General features: G+C 43.4%; 1 protein-coding gene across 2 annotated transcripts in view; it reads left to right on the forward strand.

The window, feature by feature from the left end:
* The window catches only part of smoc2 (SPARC related modular calcium binding 2), a 41,230-nt gene that overhangs the window by 14,395 nt on the left and 5,077 nt on the right, over positions 1-21,758 (forward strand). The window contains exons 6-10 of one of the 2 annotated variants that reach the window (XM_007895403.2): positions 3,153-3,236; positions 4,375-4,449; positions 10,584-10,770; positions 13,658-13,740; positions 21,306-21,408. In XM_007895403.2, the coding sequence (XP_007893594.1) occupies positions 3,153-3,236; positions 4,375-4,449; positions 10,584-10,770; positions 13,658-13,740; positions 21,306-21,408 (532 nt within the window). The remainder of the gene's footprint in view (positions 1-3,152; positions 3,237-4,374; positions 4,450-10,583; positions 10,771-13,657; positions 13,741-21,305; positions 21,409-21,758) is intronic. The other variant, XM_042333598.1, reaches the window with a different exon arrangement.

Genomic DNA, 21,758 nt, shown 5'->3' on the forward strand with positions numbered 1-21,758 from the left:
CTCTTCTTTGGAAATGGTTCAAAGATTAGTTTATGAAAAGCGGTGGGAAAGGCCCCAGTGAACTTGTTAAGACCATTTTAAAATCCACGAGGGGAATGAGAAATGTAGAAAATTTGAATTCTAAAGGCTCTTTAAAATTTATTCCACTTCAGATCTGGTGGGGGAGAAGGCAGCTCAAGCCAGATTGCGTGAGAAAGCTGGGTAAAGATGTGTGGTGGTTGGTTACTGTGAGTCTTATTGACAGTTTCCTATGACCTCCATTGACAGCACAGGTCCCCTGTTGATCAGTCCCTGTTGACCCTGCTCAAAGCACTGGTCCAACAAAGGAAGGGTAGATAATGAGCAGAAAGCTCCAGACAGATAAAAACCAGCCTTTCAAGTTAGCTAGAACAGGTCCAACATCATTTAATACAACATTTATTTTTCAATCAGCCGAGCCATTAGACTGTTCTCTGTTAATGTGTACACATTTACAATGAAAATCCTCCATTTACTTATCTGATTGTCTTTTCTTAGTTCTGTATCCAATAGCTTCTTTCATCATTGCTCATTTTGTCCTTTCATTTTCAATGAAAGGCAGGACTGCACAATTACATAACCATACAAATTGCCTTGAAGGTATAGAATCTTTAAGAACTTATGCTTTCATGTTTGCCAATGGTGATTCATGAAGTTTTCCTGGTTTATTGTATGTGGCTCTCCATGTGGAAGGAATAACACCAGTGAATAGTTGCATTGGTAACTGTGAAGCCGCAGGGAGAAAGCCCTCTGCCCATATCTTTTATGGAGAAAATATTTCCAATGGCGGGTGGGTCGGTAACCCGAGGACACCAATTTAAAATAGTTGTTAAAAGAAGCAGAGGGAAGGTGAGAGAAATTTTTTCACATAGTGATTTGTTCGAATCCGGAATGCATTGCCTGAAAGGGTGGTGGAAGTCAATTCGATAACAACTTTTAAGAGAGAAGTTGATAATTATTTGGGGAGAACAAGTTTGCAGGGCTATGGGGAGAGAGCGGAGGAGTGGGATTGATTTGGATAGCCCTTTTCAAAGAGCCAGCACAGACAGGATGGGCCGAATGATCTCTTTCTGTGCTATATAATACTTTGATACTATGATTCTTTTCCAACTGCCATGAACCTTGAACAAATGATTCTGGTGTTTTAGTCGATATGGGTTCTGTGCTCCCAGATGTGATATCAACTGTATCTTGTTCAGTGCTACAAAAAAACAAGACAGCTATTCCTATGCTCCATCTCTTTTGTTGGGGGTAATCTACATTCAGTCGGCTGTGTTCAGTCGAGCATACAGCAATTGGCTACCATGAGCTTTCTGAAGTCTTTTAGAATTGTTGCCCTGCTCTGGAACAGAGAAGCTGCCCCTCTAGTTGTTGCAGTTCTACAATCTCCCCATCACCAGAGGAAATACTCCTGATGTTGCTGCTCTGTCTATGTCCTGTAATGAGCAAGGTCTGCATGTCTCAGAGCAGAGTTCCCGCAGACAACGTGACTCGTTTTTGGTTACCGGCAGAAGTTGCTGCTTGCAATTTGGAGCAGCTATTAGAGAATCCAGGTAGTGAATTTTAAATTTTAAATTTTAAATCCTAACATGTGAACATGCACACTAATAGCCATTGCTCCACTCTAACATCTGTTTGACCCAGGCCAAGGAAACTCTCCTTCCCAAACAGGTCATATATTGTCTTGTTATAGCCATCTAATGTCTGGTGACCCCCATTTATTCATCCCGATGTTGTGTCGGCCTGGCTTAGCTGGTAGCACTCTTCCTCTGAATCAGAAGGCTGTGGGTTCAAGCCCCAAGTTGGGACTTTAAACTCTTGTTCTAGGGGACACTTCAATGCAGTGCTAGGGGAGTTCTGCATTGTTGAAGGTACCTTCCTTCGGCTGAAATGCTAAGCGGGGCGTCTGCCTGTTCAGGTTCAGATCCCATACCATTCGAAAAAATTCTCCCAGTGTCCTGGCCAACAATACCCAGATAAGATTGATTATTCACTTCATGGCTGCTTATGGGATAATGCTGTGCACAAATTCTCTACCGTGTTCACCTACAAAATACACAGTGTAGACTTTACAGTAAATTATTTGAAATTCTTTGAGGCATCCTCCCAGTGTGAAAGGTGGTATTATTAAGTATTATTATTATTAAAGCTCATCTAAGAATATAGAAATATTGGTGATTGCGACTCCACCACCACTTTCACCAACATACGGAGTACATCATCAGTGAAGTTTCTTTTACAATTTCTGTACGCCAGAAACTCTACCATCCATGGCTGGATGAACAAACCACTTTAAAAGATAGCTTAAATATCCACGGATGGGATCTTCCTGCTTCTCTGTCACTCTGGTTAACAAACTCACATTTCTCACAGCGCCACTGAGAAAAATCAAACAACGTGGGAATCGTTTGGTAATACCTGAAAGATATTTGACAATATGCTATACTCACATTTTGAACAGAAAGTCCATCATAACCCCCTGGTTGTGACACGTCACAAGATTTGATGTATTTTTCTTTAACTGCAGGTTCTCTCTGGGACACGATGAAGACCTCACAATCTTATTTCCAACATTTCCTTTCCTGAACTCATTCAGCAACTCGATACAATCTCTTTGGATCTTATTGCTTGGAGAGCAGAAGCCTGAAATTTTTCATGGTCTTATAAACTTTAAGATCATGTAGAATTTGGGAAATTCCTTAAATCATTCCTATTTGGCGAACCCGGGTTTCTGCAGTTCTTTCAAAATAAGCTTCTAATTTCAGAATTTGAGGATTTTGCAAAATTTTAAAATAATGATCTTAAGGCCTTAACACCATGAGAAATGTCAGGCGTCTGCGCAGTCAAACACCAGTTCTAAGAGAAGACAGGATGTATTATATTGGACTGATGTATCCTTTTGTAACAATCCACAGCCTCTGGACAACCTGAACAAACCATTGACAATTTCAAAGCAGCTTACACTGAACAGTACTGCCCTTCAATATAATCAGGCCTTTTCTTTTTGTTTTAGGCATCCGGACTCAATGATTGGATCTACAGCAATCTTATTTATTTATAGGTGGCCGGGCTATGTGCAAAATTTGTAGTTGATCCTAAAACAAGACAAATATTGTTTACTCTTATAATTGTAGTCTCTTTTCAAATTTTTTCGTTTCTAAACTCAGATGACATTTCAGCTCCTGTACTGAACACTCCGCGTCAAGTTGATGAAGAAGGTAAGTATAAGTAAGCGACTTTCATCTAATTTCTTATGTTGTGCCTCGTTAGGTGCTTTCTCCACTCTGGAGGTTGGTGATCATTTCACTGTACACTTCCTGGTCACTGGACAGATGGTTTCTTTCATTGCCTTTTCCATTATCCCATCTATTACCATTCTTCTTTGTCTTCCTCGTGTTCTATTGGAAAGTGAAGGGAGTTTCTCCTTATTTGAAATGTTCTCGCATATGAAATTTGCTATAATTGTTAACAACAACTTTTCATGTGCTTTCCAATAGTTTGCCCACAATGAGGGTGGGGGGTTTGAGAGGAGCATGGGAAGGAAATGGTGGTTTAATTTCCGATATTTGCAAATAGAGAATTAGAATAAAAGAAAGTGATAATTGCAATTTCTGAAAGCTGCCAAACTTCAAAAATGGGATTGGGAAATGAAATGCCATCTCCCCATGTTCTTCCATTTCACAGTCTGGCTTTGTTTTTGTACTGTGGTGTTTTTCAGAAATCTCCAACCCCAATCCCATTGCTCAGGTCAACAGACAAAGCTCAAAGCTTAAATAATCACTTTCCCAACTTTTGCCAATATTGCAAATTAGACCAAAATGTGCCTCTTTGCTCATCTGATTAGACTCATCGTTCCTTCTTGGTACTAATTCAAGAACTCTCTTAATTAACTATTTTTTATTTAACTATTTTTCCTGCACAACATGTGAAAGTAACTAAACAATGGATGTTTTATGCTTCACACAATTATTCTTAATACAAGGCATTTTTGATAATGTTGTGAGAGGTTGATAATTTGATAGTGTCTGCAGCTGATTGGTTTTCTAATAGTGGCCATGGCTTAGGAAGAGGACAGAGTGAAAAACAAGGGTTTCACTTTACTAATAGAACTGGGATAAGAAGCAAGTTCTAGTTTAACTCTTTTCATAACATGTCTGGATTCCAACCTCTGAAGACTAACATTCATTGGAGCAGTTACAATATTGACTTATAGGACCAAAATGTCATTTGTACACTGAATTTTGTCAGGTTTATTAGCGGATAGTAATAAAATCCTATAAATAAATAAAATGTTAATACTTTTAAGCATAGAGAAAGAAAAAAATCACTCACCATATTCTTGTGATGCATTTTCAGACATTGCTACCCATTACCCAACATTGTGGACTGAACAGGTGCGAAGTCGGCAGAACAAGACCAACCGTCATCCAGGTAAGCCCAGTGTAAAAGGTAGGGGTAAAGCTGAGGCGTTAAAATAGGTCTCAATGTTCCCCGTCTGAGCAAAGGAAAAATCAACCAGGGTTCTTGTTCATGATAGACTCAAGAGTGATCAGGAACAAGAATCCTAAGAGTTGCGAACCAGCGAGCGGCAGGGCCTCGAAAACCCTGGTAAACTGAGCGGGACTCAGGAAGGTAAGTCAGGCAGCGGCAGGGAGTCACAGGGCTGGTCTCCTGGGGATCGGAACCAGCGTTAGCCAGAGCGGGGGCCAGGGTCCTGAGGATCGAGACTGGTGTTAGCCAGAGGCGGGGGGGGGGGGGGGGGGGGGGGGGGTAACTGCCGCTTGGGCCGGGCGTCTCGTGGACCTTGAGGTGGGGTGGGTGTTGCGGGGATCGAGCGGCGGCCATTACCGGTCAAGGGGAAGCTGCCATTTTAGACCTCCAGATTTTTCCGCCATTCCGCGTGACGTCACATCCGCCCACCAAGTTTGAATCCCTGGTAGCAGCTATTGCATAGTATAGTACAGGACAGCCTGCAACAGTCCCTCCCTCCCTCCGTCCGTCCGTCTGTCTGCCCTGTCCTTGCCCTGCAGGCTGCTTGTTGCTTTCCACAATGAGCGCCTTCCCCGCTCTGCGCCAACTCTAGCCCCCCCCAGCCTCCTGCAGGCTGAAAATGTCCTGCTAAACCCGCCACCTCTTATCCCAGCGTGCGCATCTCGGCTGTCGCCCCCAACCCGAGCTGGCTGTCCCTCAAAATGCCCCCCTCCCTGCAACTCTCTCGCTCTGTCCTGCTCTCTCTCCGCTCTCCCCGCCTCCTATCTCTGCTTGAACCCCCACTGTCTCCCTCTGCTCCAGCCTGGGAATCCTCCGCCGGGCTCATTGCGGCACTCGGCGCTGGCTGTCCAGCAGCAGCCACACCGGCTGCCCCATTCCCCACTACCGCCGCAAGCCACCCCCGACCCTGACCCCGGGGGCTAATCTCCTCCCTCATCTGCATCCCCACCCTCCCTCCCAACCATTCCACTACCCCCTCCATCCCACACATCCCCCTGCCAACTGTCCACTCCGCTTTGGACTTCAAAATGTCCGCTCCATCTCCAACAAGACGCTGGTCATCAATGAACTCATCCTCGATGAGAACATTGACACCATGGCACTCACAGAAACCTGGATCACCCCAGGTGACGCCTTCCCCCTGACTGAGGCCACACCACCCGGCTACACTTACCACCATACCCCATGACCCAACCGTCGTGGCGGTGGTGTGGCCCTCATATCCAGGGCGTCACTTGCCTTATCCCCCTACTCCACCGGCTCGTTCCCCTCTTTCGAACACCTTACCCTCTGCCATCCCTCCCACCTCTCTCTGAAAATTCTCTTACTTTACCGCCCGCCAAAATCCTCTCCCACCTTCATCTCCGACATTTCCACCCTCTTTGCTTCCCTCTGCCTCTGCTCCGACCGCCTCATCATCCTAGGCATCTGGACCCTCCACTTCACCCCTTCGTGCTCCATTTCCTCAGACTTCTCCTCTCTCCTCACCTCTCTCAACCTCTCCCTCCACATCCATTCTGTTACTCACACCCATGGTCACCCGCTCGACCTGGTGATCACCCGGGGCCTCAGTGTCTCGGATGTCACCATCACTGACAAAACCATCTCTGACCACCATTTAATCTCCCTAAACTCCCATATCCCTCTCCCCGCTGCCTCCAAACCCACCACCATCTTCTACCGCCCATGGAAGAATATCTCCCCGCAATCGCTCTTCGCTGCCCTTGAATCCTCTGATATCCTCCCCCTCTGTCCACCTCTCGCAACAATCCACTCAATGCACTCACTCTTCTCCACAGCACCACACTCGATGTCCTTGCCCCCCTCACCTCCCGAACTCCCTCCTATTCCCAAACCTCACCCTGGTTCAGCAGCCACCTCCGCTTGCTTAAGGGCCAGGTGCAGGCTGCCGAAAGCACTTGGCTCAAATCTGGCCTAACAGTCCACCGCCACATCTGGCTGGACCTCATCAAGAACAACCACTCCGCTCTGGCCTCGGCCAAATCATCCTTCTATTCCGGGTTAATCCTGGAGGCGAGAGGCAATCCCAGGCTCCTGTTCTCCACCACTAACCGGCTCCTCCGCCCTCTCCGACATGCCTCGTAGACAATTTCCTCCGATTCTCACTGTGAGAAAATGCTGGACTTACTCAAGTCCAAAATCGAGGGAATCCGCTCAGCTGCCACTGCCCTCCCAACTTCCATCTCCTCCCTCCCCCCACCCCACACAATTACCCATCTGACAACTACCCATCCCTCCTTCCACTTCTTTGAACTTGTCACCCCCTCCTCTGTCTTCAACACAGAAACCTCCATGAAGTCCACCACCTGCTCCCTCGACCCGATCCCTACCCCTCTCCTTAAATCCCAGCTCCACCTCCTTGCCCCACTACTCGCCGACATCATTAACCTCTCCCTGTCATCTAGCACCGTTCCTTCCCCCCTCAAAACAACCACTATCACCCTCGACCCATCACAGCTATCCAGCTACCGGCCCATCTCAAATCTTCCCTTCCTATCCAAGATCCTTGAGAGAGCCGTTGCCTCCCAGCTTCGCTCTTTCCTTTCCTCTCACTTTCCTTCATGAACCCCTCTAATCAGGTTTCCGTGCTGCCCATAGCATGGAAACTGCTCTGGTCAAGGTCACAAACATCATCCTGACCATGTGTGACCAGGGCTCCCTCTGGCTCCTCAAACTCCTCGACCTCTCCGCCGCCTTTGACACCGTGGACCACTCAATCCTCCTCCACCGTCTCTCCTCCCATCTCAACCTTCAAGGTTCTGTCCTTGACTACCTTTCACACTGCCTCCACTTCGTCGCAGCAAACAGCTTCTCCTCCAGCCCTTGCACTGTCTTGTGTGGTGTTCCTCAGGGCTTTGTCCTCGGTTCCCTCCTCTTCACCCACTACATGCTCCCCCTTGGTGACGTCATCCGCAGACATGGGGTAAATTTCCACATGTATGCAGATGACATCCAACTCTACCCCTCTGCCTCCATCCTGAACTCCAGGACTACTGAGGTCCTGACCGACTGCCTGTCCAACATCAAGTCCTGGACGAGGGCCAACTTTCTCCAACTCAATGTCAACAAGACCGAGGCCCTCCTGATTGGTTCGCGCCAGCTCCTCCGCACCTCAGGCGCTGGCAGCATCAGCCTCCATGGCTGCACACTCAATCTCACTAAGCCAGTCAGGAACCTGGGTGTCTTGTTCGACCCTGAACTATCCTTTCTCCCCCACATCTGTGCCATAACCGTCACTGCCTACCACCACCTCCCTGCTTGATTACGGGAACTCCCTCCTCATCGGCCTTCCCAACTCTTCCCTTCACAAGCTGCAGATCATCCAAAACTCTGCAGCTCATGTACTTTCACTCACCAGGCTCTTTGACCCCATCACTCCCACCCTCGCCCACCTCCACTGGCTCCCCATCCTCCAGAGGATCGAATTCAAGATCCTCATCCTCACCTTTAAGGCCATCCATGGCCTTGCACCCTCCTACCTCTCTGAGCTGCTGACTCCCCACCAACCTGCCTGCTGCCTCCGTTCATCGGGCTCGGCCTGCTCCATGTCTCACGCCTGACCCGCCCTATCATCGGTGGTCGGGCTTTCAGCCTCTCTGCCCCCACACTCTGGAACTCCATCCCGTGGTCCCTTCGCTTCGCTTCCTCCCTTGCCTCCTTCAAGGCCAGTCTCAAGACCCTTCTCTTTGACCATGCCTTTGGTCTCCCTCCCACTTCTTTGCCTTCCCTCACCCCTACACCACCCTTCTCCCATGCTCGGGCCCCGACACTTGACTGTTGAGTGCTTTGGGACGTCCTCCCGACGTGAAAGGCGCTCTATAAATGTAATTTTGTTGTTGTTGTATTAGCACCTTGGGACATCCTCCCAACATGAAAGGAGCTTTATAAATGTAATTAGTTCTTGTTGAATTGCCTGCCCAGACTAGAATCTCAAGTCTCGATTCCTGATAGTCTTTATCCATCTTACCAATCTTTATCTATGTGGACATTCTTCAACAAAATACCCAGTCACTACGATTTACAGTTAATCCTGTGAAGCACTTTGAGATGTCTCCCTGACATGAAAGGCATTATATCAAATGCAAGGATTATTATTATTATCTTCCTTATGTGACTGAAACATGAGTATCCAATTGACAAGTCAAACTTCCTTCTTTGGTTTGAGGTCTGTCAACAATATTTTTTAGGCTTGAAAGATTCCAATGAAATAAGATTGATTTCCATTGAGGGAGCAGAAGGGAACCACATACGTTTTCTTTCTATTGAAGAAGCCAGGCCTCACACAGAGTATGTCTGAGGCACTTAAAGCAATAAATAAATCTCCATAAAAGCCTTAAAATAGAGGACATACAATCTTTCCTTCTCTAATCTAATTTCTAATTCAGCCAAACCACAAAGGTCTGTGAGGGACATAACTAAGTGTTTGGGTCTGTCGTAATAATAATAATAATCCTTACATCTGATATAGTGCCTTATCCTGTCTTCAAGATGTCTCAAAGCGCTTCACAGAATATACTGTAAAATGAATTGACTATATATTTTGTGGGTGAAACGCAGCAGCCAATTGCTCACAGCAGCGTCCCACAAACAGTCATGGATTGAAATAACCAATTTATTATTATCTTCTTTGAAAGAATTATTACCCTTGGAAAAACGATCTGCCAATCGACTAACAACCAGGTTCCTACTTTCTGCTGGGTAAACAGAGGCGTGTGGAGTAAGGAAACTTGCCCAACACTTTGCTCTGCTGGGAATCGAACCCAGGTCTCTCGCTTGCGAGGCGAGTGCTCTAACCACTGAGCTACAGGATTCCACATGTAAATAATAAAAATGCTCTCTGTGAGCATTTCTTAATATTATTTGAATGTATATACTACTACAACAACAATAATATATATATAGCATCCTTCATGCAGGATAGCGTATCAGAAATCTTAAATTGAGTGTGTGATTTTTAACTTTTTTAAAATTTTATATAAATGTAACGCATGCAGGTATTTTTCTAATGTTCTCCCGACTGGCATATACCTCTCTGTTTCTGGTTGCAGATCCATGAGCATTGGTTGCCCTCTGGCACATTGTTCATGTGTGAGCCTTGGCAATGAGTGTCAGCTGGCCACTTGATCTTAGAGAGTATCATAGCTGAACCAGGGAAGGCCAAGGCCAGTCTAGTCCTCTCATGTAGCCCCTCAGCAAACTCGGCACCGACTGGGATTCAGATTGGGCACTTCCAATTCACTACTCAGAAACATGGGCCATAATTTGAGGTTAATTCTCTTTAGCAACTTGTATAGTATTTTTTATATGGTTACATTTCTCTTTAAAGCTTTACAGAGATAGAGTGAAAGCTTGAGCAGAGTGGGAGACAGGATAGGAGGGGGTAGGAGGAAGATGTCTGAAGATACAATCAAAGAGTAGGTTACTAACTCTTTCCAGTGAATTCCTGAGGCAAAACACTTAGTTTTCACTTTGTGTCTTTTTTAAGGCATGGCTGGTTCCATTTTGTAGTAAGTCCAACAAAAGGGACCTTAAATATAAGATAACCACAAGTAGATCTAAAAAGGGGTTTAGGAAGAACTTCACTTAGAGGTTGGCGAGAATGTGGAACTCGCTGCCAGAAGCTGTTGCTGAAGCAGAAAGCATCAACACATTTAAGAGGAAACAATGCATGGATGAGGAGGAAGGGAATGGAGAGGTGTAGAAGAGGGGAATAGGAAGGGTGGAGAGACCCATCAGTTGTAGAATCCCAGACAGTACCTCATACTTTATCAGATTTAATCGCTTAATTTCCCTAAATGGTTTAAATGAAAATAATCACATATGCAGCATCAATTTTAATTCATTAATCAGGAAATGTGTTAGAATTCCAGTTGAAATATCATGAATTAGACTTTCCACAGTTGCAGTGGTTGTAACAAAAAACAGTGAAGAAAATGATACAATTTAACAATGCACCAGATCATGTCTTGGGGGAGGGATAGTGGATGTTTTATTTGCAGTAACTGTTGTTATCGGCGCTTCTCATCTTCCTCATTCTCATATCTGATTTGCAGCCTCGTCATGTGACCAGGAACATCGATCAGCTTTGGAAGATGCGAAAAGGCATAGGAACGAGGCTATTTTTATTCCAGAATGCGCCAGTGGAGGTCTTTATAAACCCATCCAGTGCCACCCCTCGACTGAATACTGTTGGTGTGTTCTGATTGACACTGGCCGCCCAATCCCAGGAACCTCCACACGGTACTTGCTTTATTTACGTTTGCAGAACAATGTCAGGCTACAACTGGCATTTATATCGCACCCTTCATAGAGGGGCATATGAGGGGAATAGCAGGGATGGAGGAGTGTATGGAGTATAAACACCGGACTAGTTGGGCTGAAAGGCCTATTTCGATGTGGTGATGCTCTACGTAGTTCAATTTAATTATTTTGCATTGAAATGTGGTGAATTGTAAACACGACCGAATAGGTATACAATTGTAGCTACAGAGGGACTGCTAAACAAATAACAATCCAACAACCACACAAGGAATGCCAGCAGGACTTTGAGGAGATCAGTCAGAACATGCATGAATATTCACTCAGGGAATTTACAATTAGGGTATCAGATTAATGACAGGCCAGGCAGAGTTCCAGGCAGTGCATTAGAGCACACATCTTGGAGATCCTTGCTTCTTTTTCTTGGCACAACATTGAGGTCATCCATCAACCATCACAAGCCAGTCCTACTCAGCACATCAAAGCTGCTTCTATCATTCCAGCTCCTAAGGCACATTATTCTCCGCAAGATTACTTAGCATAATCTTAAAATTACCGCAAGGACGTATGTCGAAACATTTTTAACAGTTTGTGTTGCAACTTTGCGTAGCGGTAATATAATTCTGGGGGTCATTCTGACACAAGTAATGCAAATAGGTATTTATCGAACTTCGGGGTTGCACCCTGTTAAACTTATCTCTTCTTCAGTTCTGATTATTCTGACCTTTTTCAACCAGTCAACTGCTGGTTCCTTTTCCAGCATGGTTGATCCAACTGAGATTTGTTGTTTCTTCCTGGCTCCCCTGTGCAAGAGAGCTGCAGAGAATTATCCCCAATACAGTTCTCTGGGATTAACCCAAAATATATTGTTTCCAAAAAATGATCTTTCCTTTTGCTTGTTTACATGTCTTGGCTTTCTTCAGTTGTTTTATTCCAGGAAGCAGGAAAAGTCACTGCTGGGCCGATATGCTTTTCTCCTGTAGTTCAATTTAATTAGTTTGCGTTAAATTGCAATGCAATTCCCTAAAAAATAAACAATACTCCTTGCATTGATATAGGACCTGATTACATCATTAAAATATCTCAAAGTGCTCCATAGGATTTTACCATAAGGTGCAATGAATGTTCTGTAAATATTTGTTGTGCTCTGCTGCCTGTGAAATGTATTACTTCTACTTTGTCAGCTTGACTCATAGCTCTCTCGCCTCTCAGTTGGAAGGTTGCGGGTTCAAGCCCAATTTCGGGACTTTGAATTCATATATTCTAGGCTGACACTCTGATGCAGTCCTGGGGATGTACTACATTGCTGGAGGTGCCGTCTGTTGGATGAGACAAACCGAGGTCCCATCTGCCAGTTCAGGTGGTTAAGGAGTTAAGGATCCCACGGCACTATTAAAAAAGAGGAGGGAGTTTCTCTTGGTGCCCTGGCCAACCATCTCATAGATAAAATACTTCATAGTGTGTGGGACATTGCTGTGCACAAACTAGCTGCTGCACTCCTGTGCTGCATTTGCCAACAAAATACAGTCACTACCTTACAGCATATCCTGTGAGTGATTTTGAGACACCTCCCCAGGTGAAAGATGTTATATCAATGCAAGGATTATATTTTTACTTATAAGTGATAATCATGTTTTGCTGCAGAATATAATAAGAATTATAACTTGCATTTATATTGAGCATTTCACATAAAGATTAAACATCTTGTAGCACTTTAGAAAACATACTGATCAGAAATGAAGCAAGAATGAATTTCTGAGCCTAGACTCACTGGGACTATAACATTGTCAAACCCTCCCCATGATAATCCACACTTGCGGGCTAACCATGCCTCATTGCCCCCGTCACCCAGCCCCCCCGCCCCACCCCACCGTTCACTCTTGTCACACGTGCGCCTTTTGGGTACTCCACTGACCCAAGCTGTTTCCCCAAAATGCTCCTACGTCTGTCCTCTACCCTCCACTGCTCCCAGTCGTTCCTCTTCTCACACCACCCTACCCGACTCCTATCCCTGCTGGACTTTCCCACAGGCTCCAGCCTGCGAATCCTCTGTCGGGCCCACCATGGCAGACGCCACTGGCTGTCCAACAGCAGCCACTCCCTATCCCCCATTCTCGCCGCAAGGCTCTCAAACTATTGCCCCATATCCAACCTCCCTTTTCTTTCCAAGGTCCTGGAACAAGTCGTTGCTTCCCAGGTTCGCTCCTTCCTTTCCTGCCACTCCCTTCATGAACCCCCCCAATCAGGTTTCCGTGCCTCCATATGCAGATCATCCAGAAATCTGCAGCCAGTGTCCTCTACCGCACCAAGCTCCGTGACCTTATCACCGTTATCCTCGCCCGACTCGACTGGCTTCCCATCACACAGAGAATACAGATGAAGATGCTGGTCCTCACCTTCAAAGCCCTCCATTGCCTTGCTCCCCCTCTACCTCTGCGACCTCCTAACTCCCTACCAACCTGCTCGTATCCTATGCTCAGCGGACTCTGGAATGCTTCATGTCCTCCACCTCGCCCGCCCACCATTGGCGGGCGGGCCTTCAGCCACTGTGCCTCCGCTCTCTGGAACTCCATCCCACAGTCCCTCCGCCTCGCCCCCTCCCTTGCTTCCTTCAAGACCCATTTCAAGACTTTCCTCTTTGAGTATCTGATTTATTTTCTAGTTTGTGTAATACAGTATATTGTGTTATTCACTATTCATTCACTACACTTGTATCTTCTCCAACCTCCATCCTTTGTTTCCTTTGAATCTTCTCCAAACCCCAATGCAATCCAACACTTACCGATCACACAAAGACAATGATGCCAAATGCCTGTTTCAGAAGCATTGAATGTCTTGTAAATATTCTAACCTTTACACTTTCTTACAGACATCAGCTGCCGAAATGCGACATCAATGCCAGAGCCCAGCCAGTGAAGCACAAGAATCTGTACAAAGACCGGTTACTCTCAGGTCAGCAACATACCCTGAACCTGTGTTCAATGACTTGTTGTTATTGCAAAAAAAAACTTTAAATAATAAAAATATAATACTGACATTTTAGTTCGATGGTAATAGTTTAAGGCAAGAGTGGACCAATGGCCCATCTAATCTATTCATGTATCTTACTAAAAGGTTCCTCTGACTCATCCTGAATCCTTTTCATCTCCTGAAACTTGCCTAATTCCTTTTTGAAACCTTTTATAATAGTTCCTTGTTCTACCTCCTGACTTGGTAATCTGTTCCACTTGCCTATCACCCTTTTACTAAAATAATTCTCCCATTAGCTTCTGCTGTCTCATATTATGAAACTACGATACTTTGTTCATTGAACACTGTACACTGGTTAATTGTTACAGTTTAACTGCAGCACCATGTAGCCAAGTTTCAACATGCCATGGTGGAGCTATAGTAACCTAATGTTATTGCCTCTTCATATTGAAACTGCTGTGACTCAAACACCTTTTCTCGAAAGCTAAAAAGTTATTTTGCTTTCTATCTTTTGCCTTCATTCACTCAAGATAGACTGAAATAATCCTTATAAGGGCAACTCAGAAAGGTGGGGGGGGGCGGGTGCGGAGTTGATGCGGAGGTGGTCATGAGTCGGAGATGGTACAAGTTATATTCTAATAATTAGTGTTTTTACAGATCAAGGTGGGTGAGCATTCCCCATCTAGTGCTTATTAGGTCCTGACTGGTGGTCAGTCGGTCCCACCTGGTAATTCGTGTGTACCATCTAGTGGGAAGTGAATTCCACAGATTTATTTAAAAGGGCCAGTGATCAAAATAAGAGTGAATTTAAGAATGTTTCACAATTCTACAGACTAAAGATAATACTTCAAAACAGTCTTTAGGCTAAGACTAGGTGAAATTTTCCAGCCTCTGATTCAGCAGCCCTGTACATCTGCTTTTGGGTCTTAAGCCTGTGGTTTCTCTACTGTCTATCTTCAACTGTGCCAACTGAGGAAACGTTTCATCAGTTTTGCCACTGAGTTAGGAGGTTGTGGGTTCTAAACCCCATGTCAGGACTTGAACTCAAATCTCCATTGTATTACTGGGGCAGTGTTGCATTATCAGAGATGCTGTCTGCCTGCTAGTTTGGAGTAGATAAACTATTGTAGTAATTAAAACACTTAAAAAGCTGGTATACCATAAACAAACAGTTGAAGACCAAGCCAGAGATCCAATAATAATTGTTGCATTTGATATAGTTTCTTTAACATCGGAAGGACGTCTCAAAGCACTTCTCAAAGGATTTACTGTAATATGTAGAGGCCGTGTATATTTATTAGTTGTGCTGAGGCCGAAAATCAGCTCAGCTTCAACGCTGCGGACTTAAAGTGAGAAAGCAGCAAAGGAAATCCCTTATTTGTAATGATATGTGCAGTGTACATTGGTGACCAGAGCTGGCTGCAACCATAGCCTATTCTGTAGTTGAGAAGCCCAAGGGTTCCTCCTGTGGAAAATACACTTTCTAAATATAGCAGCTGCACATGTGCACCATTTATCCAAGTTTGAGAAACAAACTTTTACTATAGGTTTATGTTTTGGAAAAACTGCAGTACCATGTAGGTACAGTATTTAAAGCACTATAATGGTAACTATTTTGCAGTATTTCTTAACAACTTTCTTCATAGTTTCCCACGGTGTGGAACTCTCCTAAATCCCTCTGCCTCGCTCCCTCCCTCTCTCGCCACTTTTAGAACTCATTTGAAACCTACCTCCTTAACTGTGCCTTCAGTAATCTCCCTTCTATTCCTACCTGATTTCCCACCCTGCTCGGGTTCCCACTCTATCTCTATAAAACGTTTGAGACTATGTGACGTGAGCTATGTAACTGCAAGTTGTTATTGGATTTCTCAAACATCAAATGTGTTGGAAAAAGCATTGCTTCTCTTTTTAAGAAATCAGTTAACAGATATGGCAAATATGAACCCTATGTTAAAATGCATTCTTAGTTTTATATCAAAGATTCTTAGTTCTACTCAGCATTCTTAGTTTTACTCAGCAATAATCCAGAGAAAACATCTAAAATGTTTGTTTTATCAAGTTTATGAAGCAGAAGAGATCCTTGCTGTTTCATAATGTTGATACTGATGAACTTCCACTTAGTTGACACGTTGTTGAGACACTACCTCTCGGTAAAATTAAGTTCTGATAGTTTAGTGCTGTTGGAAGCAGGATGGGAACACTCTAAAGAATCGAAGATTTAACTTAATACAAAATACAAGTAAGTTCTTTGGGTCCTTCCACTGAAACAAGGTTTTTGTGCTTACCATGTGTGTGGGATCTGTTGCCATTCGTTTTCTGAAGCGCATTACCTCTATGAAAGGAGGACATATTTGTGGCTTGAAATATGCTGAAGGTAAACATTTAATTCTGTATGACAACTCTATACCTGCAGTGTAAGTACATGTGGTTTAACCTTTCAATTTATAAGAAGTAATTTATGGAGCCTGTGAAATGCCCTACAATATAAGCAGCTGTAAAAAAAAAAAGAACTTGTGCTGAAATTTGGCACGTGGAAACTGTGAGCAATTCATAGCTTCACCTCTTCAAGACTTCTCAGGGTGAACTCATTACAATAAACCTGCATTCCAACACGGTTGGTAGCAATCTTGCCTCTGAATCAGATGTTTTTAGGTTTAAGCCCCACATTGGGACTTGGAACTCATATACAACAACAACTAGGTCATATAGTCTAGGCTGAGTTTCTAATACAGTGTTGGTAATTAGTAATTAGTAATTGGTAATTAGTGTCCTAATACTGCGTTGTTGGAGGTGCCGTCCTTCAAATGATATGTTAAACAGAGGTCTTGTTGGCCTGTTCAGGTGGTCATGGCACTATTTCAAAAGAGAAGGGAGTATCTCCCACTGTCCTGGCCAACAGTTGCCCAAAATGGAATTGATCGTTCACTCCATGACTGTTCCAGTGCCTTGGGACGTCCTCCCGACGTAAAAGGCACTATACAAATGTAATCTTGTTGTTGTTTGTGGGGCATTACAGTGCACAATTGGCTGCCGCATTTGCCCACAAAATACATTGTCCCTACACTTTACAGTATATCCTGTGAAGTGCTTTGGGATGTCCTCTTGACATGAAAATCCTTACACCAAATGTAAGTCTTATTATTAAAACAACATGTCAGTAATGAGCATCCAAGTGGGTGAAATTCTAGTGTAGAAGAGTTGTGGAACTCCTACCAGAGTTGGCCTACCTCGCCCTATCCCTCTCTCCAGCCCCAATTAAGACCTATATTTTTGATTGCGCTTTTGGTTACCTTTCCTTTCCCCCAAACCCATCGCTTGGGCTTCCACTTGGCTTTGTGAATCATTTTAAGCTGTCTTCTTTTCGTGTAAATTGCGGTATAAAGGTAACATTTATATTGTTCTCCAAGCACTTTGGCTTTTGTGATTCAATTTACTCTTAGATTGTGTTGAATCCTGGAAAATATACATTGTTGGGCTGTAAATCCAGTTGGTGTTACATGTAGAGCCTTTGGGATGGGCTGCCCTTATTGGGTACCTACCCTGCATTATAATTGCACTTTGCCAAAGATGCCACAGGTAACACTTACCAGATTTCATCCCAACCAATATAACATGAGATAACATTTAATTACAAATAGTTTCAGATCTTTGAATATGAATTATTTAATGGAAACAGGCTGCTTGACCCACTAATCTATGCCAGTGCCCGTGTATACACCACATTAGCCTTCACCTCTCCTAAATCCATACTCATATACTCCTCTATTCCTTTCAGATGTTTAAAAATGATGCACTAATTTTCAAACATCTGGCAGGAATAGAGGGATATGACCGACAATCCCTCAAATAAAAATAATCATTCACTTCATGCCAGGATATTGTTGTGCGCAAATTGGCCGCTGCATGTGTCTACAAATACATAGTCACTACACTTTACAGAAATGCATTTGAGACATTTCAATATGATAAGGTACTGTATCATATATGCATGGATTATTATATGCTATTTATGTATTAAATATTAAATAGATTTAAGGAGAAATTTGATGACCGAGTGTAGTGAGGCATTTGGACACCTTACCTTCAAATGTCATTAAAGTATTGGAAGGATTCAGAGAAAAGTAACAAGGCTGAATCAGGATTCAAGTCATGAGCAGCATTTCACAGAGCTGAATACATTATTATTAGACAAAAGAAGAGGGGAGAACATGATCCCTCTTAGTGTTTCAAAAACAAAAGAGACAATAGGATCGAAATTGGGGGTTGGGCTACTAAACATGGGCTAAACATATTTAAATACATACATAATTTTGCAATTAACCACTTTTGATTGCGTAAGATGTCAACAGGTCATTTGATTATTGACCGTAACAGCACAGCTAGCTTTAAATTCAAAGGCCTCGAGCTTAACAAGAGATCTATCCACAGAGTAGTGGTTATATGCAACAGACGTCTAACAAAAGCTGTCAATGCAGCATTGATCCTAAAAAGGAACTAGATATGTACCTTCTCAAATACACTCCATGAATACCGTACATTAAAAAAATGTATATTTGTATAATGCCTTTCACATCTGGAGGATGTCTCAAAGTGCTTGACACTGCTGGCTGAGCTGTAGGGTGGAACCTGAAAAGAGGGGATGGAGAGGGGAAATATGACTGAAAGTGCGATCAAAGAGGGAATGATTTCTGTGGGGTGGGTGTCGGGGTATTTTCCATGAAGGGTGTGGCATCTTGTGTGGTGAAGGGAGGGAGGGAGGAAGTAGATTTTGTGTGTCTGTGCTAAAAGATGGTATTATAGACCGTTATTGTTCTTAAATGAGTCTTTGGTTTCTTTGTTCAATGTCAAAAAAGACTGGACAGGTTAGAGCTCTTATCTCTGGAGCTGGAATAATTGAGAGAGGATCTGATCAAGTTGTTTAAGATTATCTTAGGATTCAATAAGTTGGATATTACTAAGCCGTTTCTATTTGTTGGTGAATCCAAAACAAGGGGGCATAAATATAAGATAGCCACTGGCAGATCAGAAAGAGAATTCAGGAGGAACTTCTTCACACAGAGGGTGAGAGACTCACTGCCAGAATCTATGGTTGACGAAGAAACTGTTAATGTTTTTGGAAAAAATATTTTCTTGATTTAGTGAGAGGGAAAAGCTGCATATCAATTTCACCAGCCAGATGACGCACTACGTTGACAGGATGATGCACTGTGACAGGCTTTCTACGATCATACTATGCGTTGGGCAAACCTTTGGCTTATTTTCAAAAATGTTTCATTTAGTCAGTGCCTCTGTTTATAAACATTATAAAGAGGAGGCTTCAGTCTGGGCTGGATTCAAACCCAGATTCCAGAGGGCGAATAAAAGCATGATCAGCCTGGCTCAATTGGGTACCACTCTCGCCTGAGTCATAAGGTTGTGGGTTTAAGCCTCACAATGGAACTTTGAACTCGCATTGTCTATGTTGATGCTGCAATTCAGTGCTGGGGGAGCACTGCATTGTTGGAGGTGTCGTCCTTCAGATGAGATGTTAAATCGAGGGCCCATTTGCTTGTTCAGGTGGACATTAAAGATCCCATAGCACTGTTCGAAAAGAGAAGGTGTTTCTCCTGGTGTCCTGGACAACAATTCCCCTAGATACATAAGAATACATTAGAATATACAGCACAGAAACAGGCCATTCGGCCCAACTGGTCTATGCCGGTGTTTATGCTACACATGGGCCTCCTCCTGCCCTTCCTCAACTAAGCCTTCAAGCATAACCTTCTATTCCTTTCTTCCTCATGTACCCATATAGCTTCCCCTTAAATACATCTATGCTATTTGCCTTAACAACTCCTTGTGGTAACATGTTCCACATTCCCACTACTCTCTGTGTAAATAAATTTCTTCTAACTTTCCTATTTGATCTATTTGTGACTATTTATATTGATGGCCCCTGGTTTTGCTCTCTTCCACAAGTGGAAACATCTTCCCTATGTCTACCCTATCAAAACCTTTCATCATTTTAAAGACCTCTATCAGGTCACCCCTAACCCTTCTCTTTTAAAGAGAAAAGAGTCCAAACATATTCAGCCTTTCCTGATAGGTATAACCTCTCAGTTCTGGGATCATCCTTGTGAATCTCCTTTGCACCCTGTCCAGTGCCTCTACATTCCTTCTATAATGCGGGGACCAGAACTGCACACAGTATTAAGTGTGGTCTAACCAAGGTTCTATAGAGGTTTACCATAACTTCCCTGCTTTTCATTTCTATCCCTCTAGAAATGAACCCCAATGTCTGGTTTACTTTTTTATGGCCTTATTAAACTGCGTTGCTACTTTTAGTGAATTATGTATGTGTTCCCTAGATCCCTTTGCTCTTCTACCCCATTTAGGTTTGTATTTTCCATGATGTGTGTGACTTCCTTATTCCTTCAACCAAAATGTACCATCTCACACTTTTCTACATTGAAATGCATTTGCCATTTAAATGCCCATTCAGCAAGTTTATTAATGTCTTGTAATTTGTTGATAAAATTGGATATTCACTTCAAGGATGTTTGTGGGAAATTACAGTGCATCGTGTTTGCCTACAAAAAATAGTCACTTCACTTTACAGTAGATCATGTAAAGTGTTTTCAGATGGCTCCATGACAAGAAAGTTGCTATATCAAATGTAAGGATTATTATTATTATCTAAATGCCAGCCAGTCCCTTAACACATGATCTTTGAGAAGTGAGTTGGCAACAAACTGTTTGGAACAAACGAGACGGATTACAATAGTCTTTTCTGGTCCTGTACATTGCCAGGATCCTATACTCCTCTGACTTTAGCAGATCATTTGCTTGTTCGGTTGGATAGTGGATGTTTTCTAAAGTAGCTGAGGTACAACAGGGCACACAGTTAAATGCATGAGTTGTTCAGTAGAAAAAAACATGGAACTTGAGATCAGCTGGTATCTACAGACCATATTTTTGTATCCATGTGCTCATTAAGTGATAATGTCCCAAGGCAGATCATTCAGAGGTCCATCAGGTAGCCTTAAGGGGCTATTGTAAAGTGTAATAGGATAATACTGATTGATGAATCCTCCCTCTTCCTTGGGGCCAAGCAGCCCTCTGCAGTTGGAATGAATCCAAAATAACAAGGTTGCTCAATGTATTCCCAACAAATCTTTTTCGGAGCATTTTGAAATGGGGTCTAAGTGTGTCAGCCTAAGCCATGCGTCTCTTGTTTTGGAGTACAACAGGTCAGTGTTATGCACTCTTGATCACCAGATGGAATCTCCACATACTAATGAACCCTATCCAATTAATCCCCAATTCCCTTTTAATGTTAACGTTCATCTTGTGTGCTTCGGGTATGTTACTTGAGGATAAGTTGAAACCCAACTTCATGTTATTGGTAGCAGTTTAGCTTACAGTGTCACTCTGCTGGTGTGATGTGATAACCATGTAACCATTAAAATCACCTCTTTGATTAACAAAATGAACTCTGAACCCCGTTCTTGCATCTTGATGAAAGGTTCTCTTTGACACCTCTTTTGTGTTTTTTGTTTCCCGTTTAGGGTGTCCCGGGGCAAAGAGAAATGAGTTTCTTACCAGTGTGCTGGATGCATTGTCAACAGATATGGTGCATGCAGTGTCTGATCCATCCTCTTCTGCTAGCAGGTGGGTTATTAAACAATTACAATGACCTAGAGGCAATGCTCCAGCAAAATAGTTTGCTGAACCAGATACTGCATCTTTGTGCTGTGGAAATAACAACCATGAATAGCTGGCCAACTGGTCCAAAGATCTAAAGAAAAATAGCGTCTCGTGTAAATTGATTTACAATGACCTCCATTCAGCCCTGGCTAAATCAAAAGCAATAATGAGATGTCAGAAAGCAAAATAGTTTATAGATTCTGCAGATTACGGGTGGTAGAAAAATGTACTCATTGTAATGTAAAAGATTCATATTGAATATATTCACTGTTAATGAGATAATAATACCTAGCGGCTCCTTTGTAAATCTGGCA

This window comes from Callorhinchus milii, unplaced genomic scaffold (assembly GCF_018977255.1).
Source record: "Callorhinchus milii isolate IMCB2004 unplaced genomic scaffold, IMCB_Cmil_1.0 Scaffold3, whole genome shotgun sequence".
NCBI classification, from domain to species: Eukaryota; Metazoa; Chordata; class Chondrichthyes; order Chimaeriformes; family Callorhinchidae; genus Callorhinchus; species Callorhinchus milii.